Source organism: Entelurus aequoreus, linkage group LG18 (assembly GCF_033978785.1).
Source record: "Entelurus aequoreus isolate RoL-2023_Sb linkage group LG18, RoL_Eaeq_v1.1, whole genome shotgun sequence".
Lineage (NCBI taxonomy): Eukaryota > Metazoa > Chordata > Actinopteri > Syngnathiformes > Syngnathidae > Entelurus > Entelurus aequoreus.
The window spans coordinates 12,851,323-12,871,322 of record NC_084748.1 but is presented as its reverse complement, the minus strand read 5'-3'; the positions used below and the strand labels follow the sequence as shown (position 1 = coordinate 12,871,322).

Here is a 20,000-nt window from a genome sequence, read left to right as displayed (position 1 = left end):
AATGTTCATCATCATCAGGAACATCATCATCAGCATCATTATTATCATCATGAACATTATCAACATGAACATCATCATTGTCATCAACATCATCATTATCATCATCATCAACATTTACATAATCATCAGGAACATCATCATCAGCATCATTATTATCATCATGAACTTTATCAACATGAACATCATCATTGTCATCAACATCATCATTATCATCATCAACATGTACATCATCATCAGGAACATCATCATCAGCATCATTATTATCAACATGATCATCGTCATTGTCATCATCATTGTCATCAACATCATCATTATCATCACCATCAACATGTACATCATCATCAGGAACATCATCAGCATCATTATTATCAACATGATCATCATCATCATCATGAACATCATCATCATGAACATCATCATTGTCATCAACATTGCCATCAACATCATCAACATCATCATTATCATCATCATCATCAAAATGTACATCATCATCAGGAACATCATCATCAGCATCATTATTATCATCATGAACATTATCATCATGAACATCATCATTGTCATCATCATTGTCACCAACATCATCAACATCATCATTATCGTCATCATCAGGAACATCATCATCAGCATCATTATTATCATCATGAACATCATCAACATGAACATCATCATTGTCATCAACATCATAATTATCGTCATCATCAACATGTACATCATCATCAGGAACATCATCATCAGCATCTTTATTATCAACATGATCAGCATCATCATCATGAACATCAACATTGCCATCAATATCATCATTATCATCATCATCAAAATGTACATCATCAGCAGGAACATCATCATCAGCATCATTATTATCAGCATCATGAACACTATCAACATGAACATCATCATTGTCATCAACATCATCATTATCATCCCCATCAACATGTACATCATCATCAGGAACATAATCAGCATCATTATTATCCTCATGAACATTATCAACATGAACATCATCATTGTCATCATCATTGTCATCAACATCATCAACATCATCATTATCGTCATCATCAGGAACATCGTCATCAGCATCATTATTATCATCATGATCATCATCAACATGAACATCATCATTGTCATCAACATCATCATTATCGTCATCATCAACATGTACATCATCATCAGGCACATCATCATCAGCATCGTTATTATCAACATGATCAGCATCATCATCATGAACATCATCATCATGAACATCATCATTGTCATCAACATTGCCATCAATATCATCATTATCATCATCAAAATGTACATCATCATCAGGAACATCATCATCAGTATCATTATTAGCATCATGAACACTATCAACATGAACATCATCATTGTCATCATCATTGGCATCAACATCATCAACATCATCATTATCATCAACATGTACATCATCAGCAGGAACATCATTATCAGCATCATTATTATCATCATGAACATTATCAACATGAACATCATCATTTTCATCATCATTGTCATCAACATCATCATTATCCTCATCATCAACATGTACATCATCATCAGGAACATCATCATCAGCATCATTATCAACATGAACATCATCATGAACATCATCATCATGAACATCATCATTGTCATCAACATTGCCATCAACATCAACATAATCATTATCATCATCATCAACATGTACATCATCATCAGGAACATCATCATCAGCATCATTATTATCATCATGAACATTATCAACATGAACATCATCATTTTCATCATCATTGTCATCAACATCATCATTATCCTCATCATCAACATGTACATCATCATCAGCATCATTATTATCAACATGATCATCATCATCATCGTGAACATCATCATCATGAACATCATCATTGTCATTAACATTGCCATCAACATCATCAACATCATCATTATCATCATCATCAACATGTACATCATCATCAGGAACATCATCAGCATCATTATCATCATCATGAACATTATCAACACGAACATCATCATTGTCATCATCATTGGCATCAACATCATCATTATCATCATCATCAACATGTACATCATCATCAGGAACATCATCATCAGCATCATTATTATCATCATGAACATTATCAACACGAACATCATCATTGTCATCAACATTGCCATCAACATCATCATTATCATCATCATCAACATGAACATCATCATCATGAACATCATCATCAGCATCATCAACATGATCATCATGAACATCATCATCAAATGCGATCACTAATGTAATGTTGTTGTTGTTGGCACTCAGATGGGTCGCTGGGAGAACGGAACGCTGTCGCTGATGTTCCCCGTGTGGCCGCGCTACAACTCGCACGGCGACGAGGACGCAGACGAGAACCACCTGTCCATCGTCACGCTGGAGGAGAAGCCCTTTGTCATCGTGGACAACGTGGACATCCTCACGGGGACGTGCATGAGGAACTCCGTGCCCTGCCGCAAACACGTCAAAGAGTACGTTCAACTTGGCTGCTCCTTTCACCTTTCACCTACTTCACTTCAATTCTTTGCCCTGCGTGACTCCATGAAGGTGAAGGGAGTAGATAGAAGCGTGTGATATGTCTCACTTGCCATAAATACTTGCTTTCCAAGCAATGAAACACCACTTTAAGCACTAAAAGACAAGGAAAAACACAAACTTTGAACTAAAAACACAAAAAGAAGATTGATTTAAAAGTAATCTATAAACAAATTGAATGAAAATTATCAAATTAGTATTAAAAAAACGTAATAACAGTGATCACGAACATCATTATCATCATCAACACAATCATTATAGTCATCAACATCCTCATCTTCAACATTATCAACATCATTATCATCATCATGATCAACATCATCATTAACAACATTATCATTATCAACATTATCATTATCATCTTCAACATTATCAACAATCATTAGCATTTTCAACATCATCATTATCAACATTATCATTATCATCATCATCAACATCATCATCATCTTCAACATTATCAACAATCATTAGCATTTTCAACATCATCATTATCAACATTATCATCATCATCATCAACATCATCATCATCTCCAACATTATCAACAATCATTAGCATTTTCAACATCATCAACATCATCGTCAACATCCTCATTATCAATATCATCATCATTATCATCTTCAACATTATAAACATCATCATTATCAACATAATTATCATTGTCATCATTATCATTATTATCAACATCATAATTATCATCATCATCATCCTCAACATTATCATCATCATCATCGTCAACATCATCATCATCATTTTCAACATCATTATCATCAACATCATCATTATCATCATCCTCAACATCATCATCTTCAACATTATCAACAATCATTATCTTTTTTAATATCATCATCATCATCATCATCATCGTCATCATCATCAACATGATCAACATCATCATCAACACCATCATTATCATCTTCAACATTAGATACATCATCATCATTATCAACATAATTATCATCATCATCATCATTGTCATCATTATCAACATCATAATTGTCATCATCATCATCCTCAACATTATCATCATCATCATCATCATCAACATCATCATCTTCAACATTATCAACAATCATTATCTTTTTTAATATCATCATCATCATCGTCAACATCATCATCATCAACATTATCAACATCATCATCAACACCATCATTATCATCTTCAACATTAGAAACATCATTATCATCATCATGATCAACATCATCATTAACAACATTATCATTATCAACATTATCATTATCATCTTCAACATTATCAACAATCATTAGCATTTTCAACATCATCATTATCAACATTATCATTATCATCATCATCAACATCATCATCATCTTCAACATTATCAACAATCATTAGCATTTTCAACAGCATCATTATCAACATTATCATCATCATCAACATCATCATCATCTTCAACATTATCAACAATCATTAGCATTTTCAACTTCATCAATATCATCAACATCATCGTCAACATCATCATTATCAATATCATCATCATTATCATCTTCAACATTATAAACATCATCATTATCAATATCATCATCATTATCATCTTCAACATTATAAACATCATCATTATCAACATAATTATCATCATCATCATTGTCATCATTATCATTATTATCAACATCATAATTATCATCATCATCATCCTCAACATTATCATCATCATCATCGTCAACATCATCATCATCATTTTCAACATCATTATCATCAACATCATCATTATCATCATCATCAACATCATCATCTTCAACATTATCAACAATCATTATCTTTTTTAATATCATCATCATCGTCATCATCATCAACATTATCAACATTATCATCAACACCATCATTATCATCTTCAACATTAGATACATCATCATCATTATCAACATAATTATCATCATCATTGTCATCATTATCAACATCATAATTGTCATCATCATCATCCTCAACATTATCATCATCATCATCAACATCATCATCATCAACATTATCAACATCATCATCAACACCATCATTATCATCTTCAACATTAGAAACATCATCATTATCAACATAATTATCATCATCATTGTCATCATTATGAACGTCATAATTATCATCATCATCATCCTCAACATTATCATCATCATCATCGTCAACATCATCATTTTCAACATCATTATCATCAACGTCATCATTATCATCATCATCAACATCATCATCATCTTCAACATTGTCAACAATCATTATCATTTTCAACATCATCAATATCATCATCATCATCATCATCAACATCATCGTCAACATCATCATTATCAACATTATCAATATCATCATCATTATCATCTTCAACATTAGAAACATCTTCATCATCATCATCATCATTATCAACATAATTATCATCATCATCATCATCATGTCATAATTATCATCATTATCAACATCATAATTATCATCATCCTCAACATTATCATCATCATCATCGTCAACATCATCATCATCAACATTATCAACATCATCATCAACACCATCATTATCATCTTCAACATTATAAACATCATCATTATCATCATCATCATCATTAACATCATCATCTTCAACATTATCAACAATCATTATCTTTTTCAATATCATCATCATCATCGTCAACATCATCATCATCAACATTATCAACATCATCATCAACACCATCATTATCATCTTCAACATTAGAAACATCATCATTATCAACATAATTATCATCATCATTGTCATCATTATCAACGTCATAATTATCATCATCATCATCCTCAACATTATCATCATCATCATCGTCAACATCATCATTTTGAACATCATTATCATCAACATCATCATTATCATCATCATCAACATCATCATCATCTTCAACATTGTCAACAATCATTATCATTTTCAACATCATCAATATCATCATCAACATCATCGTCAACATCATCATTATCAACATTATCAATATCATCATCATTATCATCTTCAACATTAGAAACATCTTCATCATCATCATCATCATCATCATCATTATCAACATAATTATCATCATCATCATCATGTCATCATTATCATTATCAACATCATAATTATCATCATCCTCAACATTATCATCATCATCATCGTCAACATCATCATCATTTTCAACATCATTATCATCATCATCAACATCATCATCATCTTCAACATTATCAACAATCATTATCAGTTTCAACATCATCAATATCATCATCATCATCATCAACATCATCGTCAACATCATCATCATCAACATTATCAATATCATCATCATTATCATCTTCAACATTGGAAACATCTTCATCATCATCATCATTATCAACATAATTATCATCATCATCATGTCATCATTATCATCATTAACAATATCATAATTATCATCATCATCATCCTCAACATTATCATCATCATCATCATCATCATAATTTTCAACATCATTATCATCAACATCATCATTATCATCATAATCAACATCATCAATAGATTTTTGAGTGCCGTGTGTAGTGTTCTATATTTTCAATGGAACATATAAAATGTTGGTGTTGTTTACTTGAGTCATATTGCAGTCTACACTATAGATGTCCGATAATGGCTTTTGTACCGATACCCGATATTCCAATATTGTCCAACTCTTAATTACAGATTCCGATATCAACCGATACCGATATATACATGCATGAGGAGGTTGAGGTGGGTGGGGTTGAGGTGGAGGGGTAGAGGGCAGCGGGGGGTGTATATTGTAGCGTCCCGGAAGAGTTAGTGCTGCAAGGGGTTCTGGGTATTTGTTCTGTTGCGTTTATGTTGTGTCAAGGTGCGGATGTTCTCCCGAAATGTGTTTGCCATTCTTGTTTGGTGTGGCTTCACAGTGTGGCGCATATTTGTAACAGTGTTAAAGTTGTTTATACGACAACCCTCAGTGTGACCTGTATGGCTGTTGACCAAGTATGCCTTGCATTCACCTGGGAGATTTTCGGGAGGGGCACTGAAATTCGGGAGTCTCCCGGGAAAATTGGGAGGGTTGGCAAGTATGACTGGTATGAGCATACTTCTCCCTACGTTCGTGTACCACTCCGTACAGCGGCGTTTTAAAAAGTCATACGTTTTACTTTTTTAAACCGATACCGATAATTTCCGATATTACGTTTTAAAGCATTTATCGGCCGATGATATCGGCAGTCCGATATTATCGGACATCTCTAGTCTACACATATCTCTTATGTGTGACTGCCATCATAGTGCAGTCTACACATATCTCTTATGTGTGACTGGTCACACTTATCATTTCGCCACGTGCCGAATAAAATAGCTTCGAGGTCGGTAAGCACAACCAAAATTATTCCGTACATTAGGCGCACCGGGTTATAAGGCGAGTTTTGAGAAAATGAAAGGATTTTAAGTAGGGATGTCCGATAATGGCTTTTTGCCGATATCCGATATTCCGATATTGTCCAACTCTTTAATTACCGATACCGATATCAACCGATATATGCAGTCGTGGAATTAACACATTATTATGCCTAATTTGGACAACCAGGTATGGTGAAGATAAGGCACTTTTTAAAAAAAATTGTAAAATAAGATAAATAAATTAAAAACATTTTCTTGAATAAAAAAGAAAGTACAACAATACAAAAACGGTTACATAGAAACTAGTAATGAATGAAAATTAGTCAAATTAACTGTTAAAGGTTAGTACTATTAGTGGAGCAGCAGCACACACAATCATGTGTGCTTACGGACTGTATCCCTTGCAGACTGTATTGATATATATTGATATATAATGTAGGAACCAGAATATTAATAACAGAAAGAAACAACCCTTTTGTGTGAATGAGTGTAAATGGGGGAGGGAGATTTTTTGGGTTGGTGCACTAATTGTAAGTGTATCTTGTGTTTTTTATGTTGATGTAATAAATAAATAAAAAATTAAAAAAAACAAAAAAAAACGATACAGATAATAAAAAACCGATACCAATAATTTCCGATATTACATTTTAACGCATATATCGGCCGATAATATCGGCAGTCCGATATTATCGGACATCTCTAGTCTACACATATCTCTTATGTGTGACTGCCATCATAGTGCAGTCTACACATATCTCTTATGTGTGACTGCCATCTACTGGTCACACTTATCATTTCGCCACGTGCCGAATAAAATAGCTTCGAGGTCGGTAAGCACAACCAAAATTATTCCGTACATTAGGCGCACCGGGTTATAAGGCGAGTTTTGAGAAAATGAAAGGATTTTAAGTAGGGATGTCCGATAATGGCTTTTTGCCGATATCCGATATTCCGATATTGTCCAACTCTTTAATTACCGATACCGATATCAACCGATATATGCAGTCGTGGAGTTAACACATTATTATGCCTAATTTGGACAACCAGGTATGGTGAAGATAAGGTCCTTTTTTTAAAAATTAGTAAAATAAGATAAATAAATTAAAAACATTTTCTTGAATAAAAAAGAAAGTACAACAATACAAAAACGGTTACATAGAAACTAGTAATGAATGAAAATTAGTAAAATTAACTGTTAAAGGTTAGTACTATTAGTGGAGCAGCAGCACGCACAATCATGTGTGCTTACGGACTGTATCCCTTGCAGACTGTATTGATATATATTGATATATAATGTAGGAACCAGAATATTAATAACAGAAAGAAACAACCCTTTTGTGTGAATGAGTGTAAATGGGGGAGGGAGATTTTTTGGGTTGGTGCACTAATTGTAAGTGTATCTTGTGTTTTTTATGTTGATTTAATAAATAAATAAAAAATTTAAAATAAAAAAAAAAAACGATACAGATAATAAAAAACCGATACCAATAATTTCCGATATTACATTTTAACGCATATATCGGCCGATAATATCGGCAGTCCGATATTATCGGACATCTCTAGTCTACACATATCTCTTATGTGTGACTGCCATCATAGTGCAGTCTACACATATCTCTTATGTGTGACTGCCATCTACTGGTCACACTTATCATTTCGCCACGTGCCGAATAAAATAGCTTTGAGGTCGGTAAGCACAACCAAAATTATTCCGTACATTAGGCGCACCGGGTTATAAGGCGAGTTTTGAGAAAATGAAAGGATTTTAAGTAGGGATGTCCGATAATGGCTTTTTGCCGATATCCGATATTCTGATATTGTCCAACTCTTTAATTACCGATACCGATATCAACCGATACCGATATCAACCGATATATGCAGTCGTGGAATTAACACATTATTATGCCTAATTTGGACAACCAGGTATGGTGAAGATAAGGCACTTTTTAAAAAAAATTGTAAAATAAGATAAATAAATTAAAAACATTTTCTTGAATAAAAAAGAAAGTACAACAATACAAAAACGGTTACATAGAAACTAGTAATGAATGAAAATTAGTCAAATTAACTGTTAAAGGTTAGTACTATTAGTGGACCAGCAGCACGCACAATCATGTGTGCTTACGGACTGTATCCCTTGCAGACTGTATTGATATATATTGATATATAATGTAGGAACCAGAATATTAATAACAGAAAGAAACAACCCTTTTGTGTGGATGAGTGTAAATGGAGGAGGGAGATTTTTTGGGTTGGTGCACTAATTGTAAGTGTATCTTGTGTTTTTTATGTTGATTTAATAAATAAATAAAAAATTAAAAAAAACAAAAAAAAACGATACAGATAATAAAAAAACGATACCAATAATTTCCGATATTACATTTTAACGCATATATCGGCCGATAATATCTGCAGTCCGATATTATCGAACATCTCTAGTCTACACATATCTCTTATGTGTGACTGCCATCATGGTGCAGTCTACACATATCTATTATGTGTGACTGCCATCTACTGGTCACACTTATCATTTCGCCACGTGCCGAATAAAATAGCTTCGAGGTCGGTAAGCACAACCAAAATTATTCCGTACATTAGGCGCACCGGGTTACAAGGCGAGTTTTGAGAAAATGAAAGAATTTTAAGTAGGGATGTCCGATAATGGTTTTTTGCCGATATCCGATATTCCGATATTGTCCAACTCTTTAATTACCGATACCGATATCAACCGATACCGATATCAACCGATATATGCAGTCGTGGAATTAACACATTATAATGGCTAATTTGGACAACCAGGTATGGTGAAGATAAGGCACTTTTTAAAAAAATTAGTAAAATAAGATAAATAAATTAAAAACATTTTCTTGAATAAAAAAGAAAGTACAACAATACAAAAACGGTTACATAGAAACTAGTAATGAATGAAAATTAGTCAAATTAACTGTTAAAGGTTAGTACTATTAGTGGAGCAGCAGCACGCACAATCATGTGTGCTTACGGACTGTATCCCTTGCAGACTGTATTGATATATATTGATATATAATGTAGGAACCAGAATATTAATAACAGAAAGAAACAACCCTTTTGTGTGGATGAGTGTAAATGGAGGAGGGAGATTTTTTGGGTTGGTGCACTAATTGTAAGTGTATCTTGTGTTTTTTATGTTGATTTAATAAATTAAAAAAAAATTAAAAATTAAAAAAAAAAAACCATACAGATAATAAAAAACCGATACCAATAATTTCCGATATTACATTTTAACGCATATATCGGCCGATAATATCGGCAGGTCGATATTATCGTACATCTCTAATTTTAAGTGCACCTTATATTCCGAAAAATAGGTTATTTGATATTTTGACTTGCTTTCATTGTTGTAAGTTCTTCATAGTAAAATACAATCAAATATTAATATCACCAATTAAATATTTGTTATATGAACAAGAAGCTAAATGTCATAATATGGACGTGGTGCGTCAATGCATCAGTTGAATGTCGAGGGTAACGCGATGATTATGATTGGCAGGTCGGTTTTCCCGCTCGCTAATTAGTGCTGTCACGCTTGCTGAGGACAATCTTGTTTTCGTCCTCCGTTATTTCGTCGTCGACGCGCCGCTCCAACGCCGGTGCTGTCGCGGCGCCGCCGACAATGGTGCATTTATTCATCGCGATTCACGCGGCCACTTTTTGACGTGGCGTCGACGAACTCCAGACCAAATTGTCCCCCGTCCTACCAGCGCTGGTTTTCCATCTTGGGTGTACAAAAAAGAGCAGCATTTTGCATTCCACACAAACAGGGTCAAGGTTGGTATTTCCGTCACATCCCCGGCGTGCTAAATAAAGCAAGGAGTCACAACAACTGGAGTTCTAGCTGGAGACTTACCTTGTGGGACGCCTCCCGAACTATCTTCATGTTCCATTTGGACCGACGCCACAAGACTCCTGTGCCGCCCCCGTCCTCACCCTCTTGGCGTCGTCTGTTTTTTTTTAAAATTCCGACTTCCTGCTACCTGCCTCTGGCCTCCTTTCTGGATGAGACTGAACTGCAAAGTAAACACATCGGCTGTCAATAAATGTGTCCTTCTGCTACTCCTTTCCAGCGTGTGCAGCTAGACAGATAGTTAACAGCATGAAGAAACAGAAGCTCCAGAAGTTTTGTTAAGGATTGATGTTCCTTCTTTTCATTTTTTTGCGATTTATTTTGCGTTTTTTCAGGGTCGATAGTGCCATTTTTGGTTAGACTGAGTAGTCATCTGCTTAATTGTGACACGTACGCCTCACTGTTGCCCCCCGCAGGGCGGCGGGATTACTGCATGCACGAGCAACCCTAGTTTGAATTGTTTCATATTTGGGTGACGTTCAGCGGGCTGAATGAAAAGTAGAGATGTCCGATAATGGCTTTTTGGCCGATATTCCGATATTGTCCAACTCTTAATTACCGATTCCGATACCAACCGATATATACAGTCGTGGAATTAACACATTATTATGCCTAATTTTGTTGTGATGCCCAGCTGGATGCATTAAACAATGTAACAAGGTTTTCCAAAATAAATCAACTGAAATTATGGAAAAAAAATGTCAACATGGCACTGCCATATTTATTATTGAAGTCACAAAGTGCATTATTTTTTTTTAACATGCCTCAAAACAGCAGCTTGGAATTTGGGTCATGCTCTCCCTGAGAGAGCATGAGGAGGTTGAGGTGGGCGGGGTTAGGGGGGCGGGGGTTCGGGTGTATATTGTACACTGTAAAAAAAAAAAAAAGTTGAGAAAACGCAAATTTTCAAGGCAACATGATGCAACAAGATTTTTGCGTTTCCTCAACTTTTGACTACTATTGTTGACCTAACTAAGATTTACAAGTTGAGATAAGAGTTATGTCATATGTGACATATGTCATATGTCAGTCAAACCAAAAATGGCACTATGGACCCTGAAAAAACTCAAAACAAATCGCAAAAAATTGAAAAGAAGGAACATCAATCCTTAACAAAACTTCTGGAGCTTCTGTTTCTTCATGCTGTTAACTATCTGTCTAGCTGCACACGCTGGAAACGAGTAGCGTGGGCAGAAGAGTTATGTCATATGTCACATATGTCATATGTCATATGTCACATAACTCTTATCTCAACTTGTAAATCTTAGTTAAGTCAACAATAGCAGTCAAAAGTTGAGAAAACGCAAAAATCTTGTTGCATCATGTTGCCTTGAAAACTTGCGTTTTCTCAACTTTATTTATTTTTTTACAGTGTAGCGTCCCGGAAGAGTTATTGCTGCAAGGGGTTCTGGGTATTTGTTCTGTTGTGTTAATGTTGTGTTACGGTGCGGATGTTCTCCCGAAATATGTTTGTCATTCTTGTTAGGTGTGGGTTCACAGTGTGGCGCATATTTGTAACAGCGTTAAAGTTGTTTGTACGGTCACCCTCAGTGTGACCTGTATGGCTATTGACCAAGTATGACTTGCATTCACTTGTGTGTGTGAAAAGCCCCAGATATTATGTGACTGCGCCGGCACGCAGAGGCCTTTTTGAAACCGATACCGATCATTTTGAAACCGATTCCGATAATTTCCGATATTACATTTTAAAGCATTCATCGGCCAATAATATCGGACTGCCGATATTATCAGACATATGTAGTTTTGGTGGGGTTTTTTTTATTTTTATGCTGTTATTTTTATAGTGAAAATGTATGAAAAAAGGGAAAGTTCCCGCAATATGCATTTTCCTGTGGCTGGATCATTCTACATAGCTTCTATAAGCCTAGAAAAGGTGGCACATATTATGTCTGTGTACTGCATGTCACCAGCATGACGAAACGCCACAGGCGCACACAACCTACTCAGTGGCCTAGTGGTTAGAGTGTCCGCCCTGAGATCGGTAGGTCGTGAGTTTAAACCCCGGCCGAGTCATACCAAAGACTATTAAAACGGGACCCATTACCTCTCTGCTTGGCACTCAGCACCAAGGGTTGGAATTGGGGGTTAAATCACCAAAAATGATTCCCGGGCGCAGCCAGCGCTGCTGCTCACTGCTCCCCTCACCTCCCAGGGAGTGAACAAGGGGATGGGTCAAATGCAGAACACAAATTTCACCACACCTAGTGTGCGTGAGTGTCAGTGGTACTTTAACTTTAACTTACCATGCATGTGGAGCGTCTCCATGGCGACGCAAAACCACTTTTATACTTGTTATCAATCGTACACGCAGTCGAGAAAAGTTGAAAAAATTTAACTTTTTTTTTTTTTAAACTTGAATTTTTTATTTTTTTTTAATTATAATTTTTTGGGAAAAAAATTGAATTTTTTTTTAAAAAACTTGATTTTTTTTTTTTAAAAACTTGAATTTTTTTTGAAAAAAAACTAGAATTTTTTTGAAAAATACTTCACATTTTTTTGAAAAAAACTTCAAATTGTTTTGAAAAAAACATAATTTTTTTTTTTTTAAACTTTACTTTTTTTAAAAAAACTTGACATTTTTTTGAAAAAACTTGACCTTTTTTGGAAAAAAATTGACATTTTTTTGAAAAAACTTTAATTATTTTTTTAAAAACTTGAAACTTTTTTGAAAAAACTTGACACTTTTTCATAAATTTAAAAAAACTAGACATTTTTTTGAAAAAACTACATTTTTTTGGAAAAAACGTGAAATTTTTTTGAAATTTTTTTTTGAAAAAACTTGACATTTTTTTGGAAAAAACTTGACATTTTTTGGAAAAAAACTTGAATTTTTTTGGAAAAAACATGAATTGTTTTTGAAAAAACGTGAATTATTTTTGAAAAAACTTGAATTATTTTCGAAAAAACTTGATATTTTTTGGAAAAAATAAGACATTTTTATAGTACTAATATAGAATATAACATTGGCCCCTCCTCGGTGGAAAGAGTCATGTATTTGGTCAAATGTGCACCGCCTGTATTTTGATATTTTGCCATCTTTACTGACTAGTGCTTAATGCACCACGTCAACCTCTCAAAGTGCTCTTCATGCTCCAATTGTGTGTGCGTGTGCGCGTGTGTGTGTGTGGGGGGGGGTGTGTGTGTGTGTGTGTGGGTGTGTGTGTGTTAGTAACACACCACAAACTGATTTGATTTGGGCAGATCATTAATCCTGCTCTTTATCATCCTGCAGTATCTGACCAACTTGATCTCCCATGTCATCCGTCACTTTTATGACAATGTGCCTCTTTGAGGGATGATACTGCTCAGGAAGTCGGCCTACTTTAAAGTAGTCTGTGTGCAGCTTGCATTACAGCAAAGACGTGTCATTCCCTTTAAAGAAATATTCAACACGGTCAATACTGCGTAATTATCTGGCAAAAAAAACGTGTAAGATCGCTATAATTATGTCTTTGCGCAGAGGTGGCAGCATCCCGGGCTGCACGAGTGCTGCCAGCACCGGGGAGCTACGGTTAATTGAGGGGGGCGGGGTGAATTTCAACATGTGATGTGCAGTGAAATGTCGTCGTAGTAAGGAACCCGAGTGGCGGGGATGTCTTTGTCGTTTGATGCGCTTTTTTGTCAATTGCGTCGAGAGTCCAGCTGGTCATTTCCATGTCTGATGTTTAGATTTGAGGACAGCGCAAAGAAAGAGGCTTCAAAAAAGTTCAGACAAGACAAAACAAGAGAGCAACCTTGGAGAATAAGGGAGCGGAAAAAAATGTGACCGCCCTCACCAGAGGCAAGACAGAAGATGCAACCTACAGAGTTTCCTCTGTAGGTTGGCGGTGTTCTCCCTTGGGTAAGAAGCTCTGTCATTCCGGAAGAACTCGGACTAAAAACCCTGGTCCTCCACTTCGAAAAGAGATTGATGGGGTGCACCAGACGCCTCAAGGAAAACCCAAGACATGTTGGCCTAGGAATGCCTCAGGATGGAGCTGGGCGAAGTAGCTAGGGAGACGAAAGTCTGGGCTTCTTTTCTTAGGCTCGACCCTCTACTGTCTGGAAATGGATACCAGGTGGCTACAGTTAATTTCTAGAGAGGTACCAGTCAGGAGGAGGTGTTAGTTGACCCAAATTAAGACCCGAGTTGAAACACTCGTTGGACCATTTCTCCATGCACAGCTAAAGACATCTCTGCATAGCTGACTGGCTGAGGCTGGAAGAAGATTCACTCCCCCCAGGACTATCCGCTGATTTCCCGGCAGACTGGACTCCCACTTCATCTATTAAATTAACAACTAAATAATTAGGCGACACTTACTTACAATTCAAAAACTGTACCTACTTGACATCCGTTGCAGCCGGTCACCCTAGAAGGGCGGTCCCTACATCTGCGATCCCTTCTCAAGGTTTCTTCTTTTTCCCCACCTGGAGTTTTTCTTTAGGTTTTACTTGCCCAAATGTGGTTCTTAGATCCAAGAATGTTATTGTGAGATTCTGAAGCCCTTTGAGACATTGATCTTTAAGGGCTATTTGATTGACCAATTGTTCCGACTGGTTCTTAACACTTGCGTACCAGGTGCTGGGGCACTGGGGAGCTGCGGTTCATAGAGGTAAAAATGAATCCCAACAAGTTTATGATGATTCCTTGCCTTGGGAAACAGATTTTCAACATGATAAAGACTCCAAACACATCCCTAAGATGACTGAGGAAGCTAAAGGTGACAGAGTGGGTAGGTATGCCTCCTCCATGTCCTGGGCATGACGTTAAAGTGCATCCGGCAGTGGAGGCTCCTCTATGTGGTCTTGGGGCACTAGGAGGTTAACCCCTTGTGAACGACTCCCGCTGTCGTCCGGGTTCCATGGACCATCAAGGAAGGACATTGTCGCGAGCAGGGTTTTTCAAATAAAACCTTGTCTGCGGTCGGGTCGATTTTCAGCTGCGCCTCCCTCTACTGCTCGCTCCACCGTCTGCTTTCCAGCCGCCCACGGCGTCGGCGTCTGCCTCTGGCTCTCTGCCTCTCGCGCTCAGCATCCGCTTCTCGCTCTCCAACTCTTGTCTCTCCGACTCGCTCTCCAACTCTCTCCTCTCCGACTCGCTCTCCAACTCTCTCCTCTCCGACTCGCTCTCCAACTCTCTTCTCTCCGACTCACTCTCCAACTCTCTCCTCTGCGACTCGCTCTCCAACTCTCTCCTCTCCGACTCGCTCTCCAACTCTCTTCTCTCCGACTCACTCTCCAACTCTCTCCTCTGCGACTCGCTCTCCAACTCTCTTCTCTCCGACTCGCTCTCCAACTCTCTCCTCTCCGACTCGCTCTCCAACTCTCTTCTCTCTGACTCGCTCTCCAACTCTCTTTTCTCCGACTCGCTCTCCAACTCTCTCCTCTCCGACTCGCTCTCCAACTCTCTTCTCTCCGACTCGCTCTCCAACTCTCTTTTCTCCGACTCGCTCTCCAACTCTCTTTTCTCCGACTCGCTCTCCAACTCTCTTCTCTCCGACTCACTCTCCAACTCTCTCCTCTGCGACTCGCTCTCCAACTCTCTTCTCTCCGACTCGCTCTCCAACTCTCTCCTCTCCGACTCGCTCTCCAACTCTCTTCTCTCCGACTCACTCTCCAACTCTCTCCTCTGCGACTCGCTCTCCAACTCTCTTCTCTCCGACTCGCTCTCCAACTCTCTCCTCTCCGACTCGCTCTCCAACTCTCTTCTCTCCGACTCGCTCTCCAACTCTCTTTTCTCCGACTCGCTCTCCAACTCTCTCCTCTCCGACTCGCTCTCCAACTCTCTTCTCTCCGACTCGCTCTCCAACTCTCTTCTCTCCGACTCGCTCTCCAACTCTCTCCTCTCCGACTCGCTCTCCAACTCTCTTCTCTCCGACTCACTCTCCAACTCTCTCCTCTGCGACTCGCTCTCCAACTCTCTTCTCTCCGACTCGCTCTCCAACTCTCTCCTCTCCGACTCGCTCTCCAACTCTCTTCTCTCCGACTCGCTCTCCAACTCTCTTTTCTCCGACTCGCTCTCCAACTCTCTCCTCTCCGACTCGCTCTCCAACTCTCTTCTCTCCGACTCGCTCTCCAACTCTCTTCTCTCCGACTCGCTCTCCAACTCTCTTTTCTCCGACTCGCTCTCCAACTCTCTTTTCTCCGACTCGCTCTCCAACTCTCTTCTCTCCGACTCGCTCTCCAACTCTCTCCTCTGCGACTCGCTCTCCAACTCTCTTCTCTCCGACTCGCTCTCCAACTCTCTCCTCTCCGACTCGCTCTCCAACTCTCTCCTCTCCGACTCGCTCTCCAACTCTCTCCTCTCCGACTCGCTCTCCAACTCTCTCCTCTCCGACTCGCTCTCCAACTCTCTCCTCTCCGACTCGCTCTCCAACTCTCTCCTCTCCGACTCGCTCTCCAACTCTCTTCTCTCCGACTCGCTCTCCAACTCTCTTTTCTCCAACTCGCTCTACAACTCTCTCCTCTCCGACTCGCTCTCCAACTCTCTCCTCTCCGACTCGCTCTCCAACTCTCTTCTCTCCGAATCGCTCTCCAACTCTCTCCTCTCCGACTCGCTCTCCAACTCTCTCCTCTCCGACTCGCTCTCCAACTCTCTCCTCTCCGACTCGCTCTCCAACTCTCTCCTCTCCGACTCGCTCTCCAACTCTCTCCTCTCCGACTCGCTCTCCAACTCTCTCCTCTCCGACTCGCTCTCCAACTCTCTCCTCTCCGACTCGCTCTCCAACTCTCTCCTCTCCGACTCGCTCTCCAACTCTCTCCTCTCCGACTCGCTCTCCAACTCTCTCCTCTCCGACTCGCTCTCCAACTCTCTCCTCTCCGACTCGCTTTCCAACTCTCTTCTCTCCGACTCGCTCTCCAACTCTCTCCTCTCCGACTCGCTCTCCAACTCTCTCCTCTCCGACTCGCTCTCCAACTCTTTCCTCTCCGACTCGCTCTCCAACTCTCTCCTCTCCGACTCGCTCTCCAACTCTCTCCTCTCCGACTCGCTCTCCAACTCTCTCCTCTCCGACTCGCTCTCCAACTCTCTTCTCTCCGACTCGCTCTCCAACTCTCTTCTCTCCAACTCTCTCCTCTCCGACTCGCTCTCCAACTCTACTCGCTCTACAACTCTCTTTTCTCCGACTCGCTCTACAACTCTCTCCTCTCCGACTCGCTCTCCAACTCTCTTCTCTCCGACTCGCTCTACAACTCTCTTTTCTCCGACTCGCTCTACAACTCTCTCCTCTCCGACTCGCTCTCCAACTCTCTCCTCTCCGACTCGCTCTCCAACTCTCTCCTCTCCGACTCGCTCTCCAACTCTCTCCTCTCCGACTCGCTCTCCAACTCTCTTCTCTCCGACTCGCTCTCCAACTCTCTCCTCTCCGACTCGCTCTCCAACTCTCTTTTCTCCGACTCGCTCTCCAACTCTCTTTTCTCCGACTCGCTCTACAACTCTCTCCTCTCCAACTCGCTCTCCAACTCTCTTCTCTCCGACTCGCTCTCCAACTCTCTCCTCTCCGACTCGCTCTCCAACTCTCTTCTCCACGTTCTCGGCCGTCGCCCTTTTATCCACTGAGAGGGGATCACTTAATTTTGCCCAGCTGCGCGATCCACGCACCTGCACTCCATTTCGAAGCGGGTCCGCCGGCCACGCCTCCTCGCCGCCATCTTGGAACGGGCTGTCGCTGTCGGTCTGCCGGCCCCGCCTCCCCACACCCCTTTACTACTGTTACCCCAGGTGGCCCTTGGCAAAGGCTTAGTACCTGACTGCCCCCTAGCCAGGGATACGGTGAAGACCTCAATGGCGGAGCAGGCGGAAGACGGTAGTTTTAAGAACTACCACAACGGCTGTGATGGCGGAAGAAGGCTGCAGCAGAAAAGGGTCCCCAGTTGTCTTGGACTCCATGCCACTGGACCCTGACCCGATTCTGTCAAGGATCGTGTGGTGACTGTCTGTGCACCAGTCTCGCCACGTTAAACAAATTCACGCACGGGCATCCTCCATGAAGGGAGGATCGTCATACTCGTTCGAGTGACCGCCGATAATAATTATATAATAGGTATGTCTTCTCCAGACCTGAACCCAGAATGGAATCTAGAGAGGCGTTTTGACACAGCATCATCTTATGTGAACCTTGGTGCAAAGGGGTAAAAAAACCCAAAAAAAACATCTTAACTTTGCCACGTCATTGCATCCTTGTTTGTTTGAGTGTGTGTTGACATACAAGTGTGACGTGATGGGACAGATGCACAAGCACCCCAGGGACCGTGCCTCAGTGAGTGTTTACATAGTGACATAAGGACGTGCAGGCCTCAGCTGGAGAGGTCTAACGTATACGTGATGTGTGCGCGGCCACACCTGAGACACACACACGTCTATTTTTTTTTTCATGTGAACGCTTTTGTGAATTTTCTGCTCTCTGCCCCGCATGGTAGTTTGGAGTTGGAAAAAAACAGTCATTTCTGGTTACACAAGACTTAACTTTTATATTTTTTTTTAAGGACGGTGTTGTACGGAAAACTTTGTGGAACACCAGGAAACCAATGTAATGTTCTCTCGATCCTCTTTCAACAATAACTTAAAGGCCTACTGAAAGCCACTACTACCGACCACGCAGTCTGATAGTTTATACGTCAATGATGAAATCTTAACATTGCAACACATGCCAATACGGCCGGGCTAACTTATAAAGTGCAATTTTGAATTTCCCGCGAAACTTCCGGTTGAAAACGTCTCGGTATGATGACGTATGCGCGTGACGTCACGGAGTGAACGGAAGTAATCGGACCCCATTGGATCCAATACAAAAAGCTCTGTTTTCACCACATAATTCCACAGTATTCTGGACATCTGTGTTGGTGAATATTTTGCAATTTGTTTAATGAACAATGAAGACTGCAAAGAAGAAAGCTGTAGGTGGGATCGGTGTATTAGCGGCGGACTACAGCAACACAACCAGGAGGACTTTGAGATGGCTAGCAGACGCGCTAGCCGCCGACCTCACCTTGACTTCCTCCGTCTCAGGGCCGCCGACCGTATCGGTGATCGGGTGAAGTCCTTCGTCGCTCCGTCGATCGCTGGAACGCCGGTGAGCACGGGTGTTGATGAGCATATGAGGCTGGCTGGCGTAGGTGGATAGCTAATGTTTTTAGCATAGCTCTGTCGAGGTCCCGTAGCTAAGTTAGCTTCAATGGCGTTGTTAGCAACAGCATTGTTAAGCTTCGCCAGCCT

The 20,000-nt window shown here is 39.8% G+C and overlaps 1 protein-coding gene across 1 annotated transcript in view; it reads left to right on the top strand.

The window, feature by feature from the left end:
• LOC133634279 (glutamate receptor ionotropic, NMDA 2A-like) overlaps positions 1–20,000 on the top strand; it is a 393,451-nt gene that overhangs the window by 360,687 nt on the left and 12,764 nt on the right. Inside the window, exon 10 of the mRNA XM_062027406.1 lies at positions 2,288–2,490. Coding sequence (XP_061883390.1) covers positions 2,288–2,490 — 203 coding nt within the window. The remainder of the gene's footprint in view (positions 1–2,287; positions 2,491–20,000) is intronic.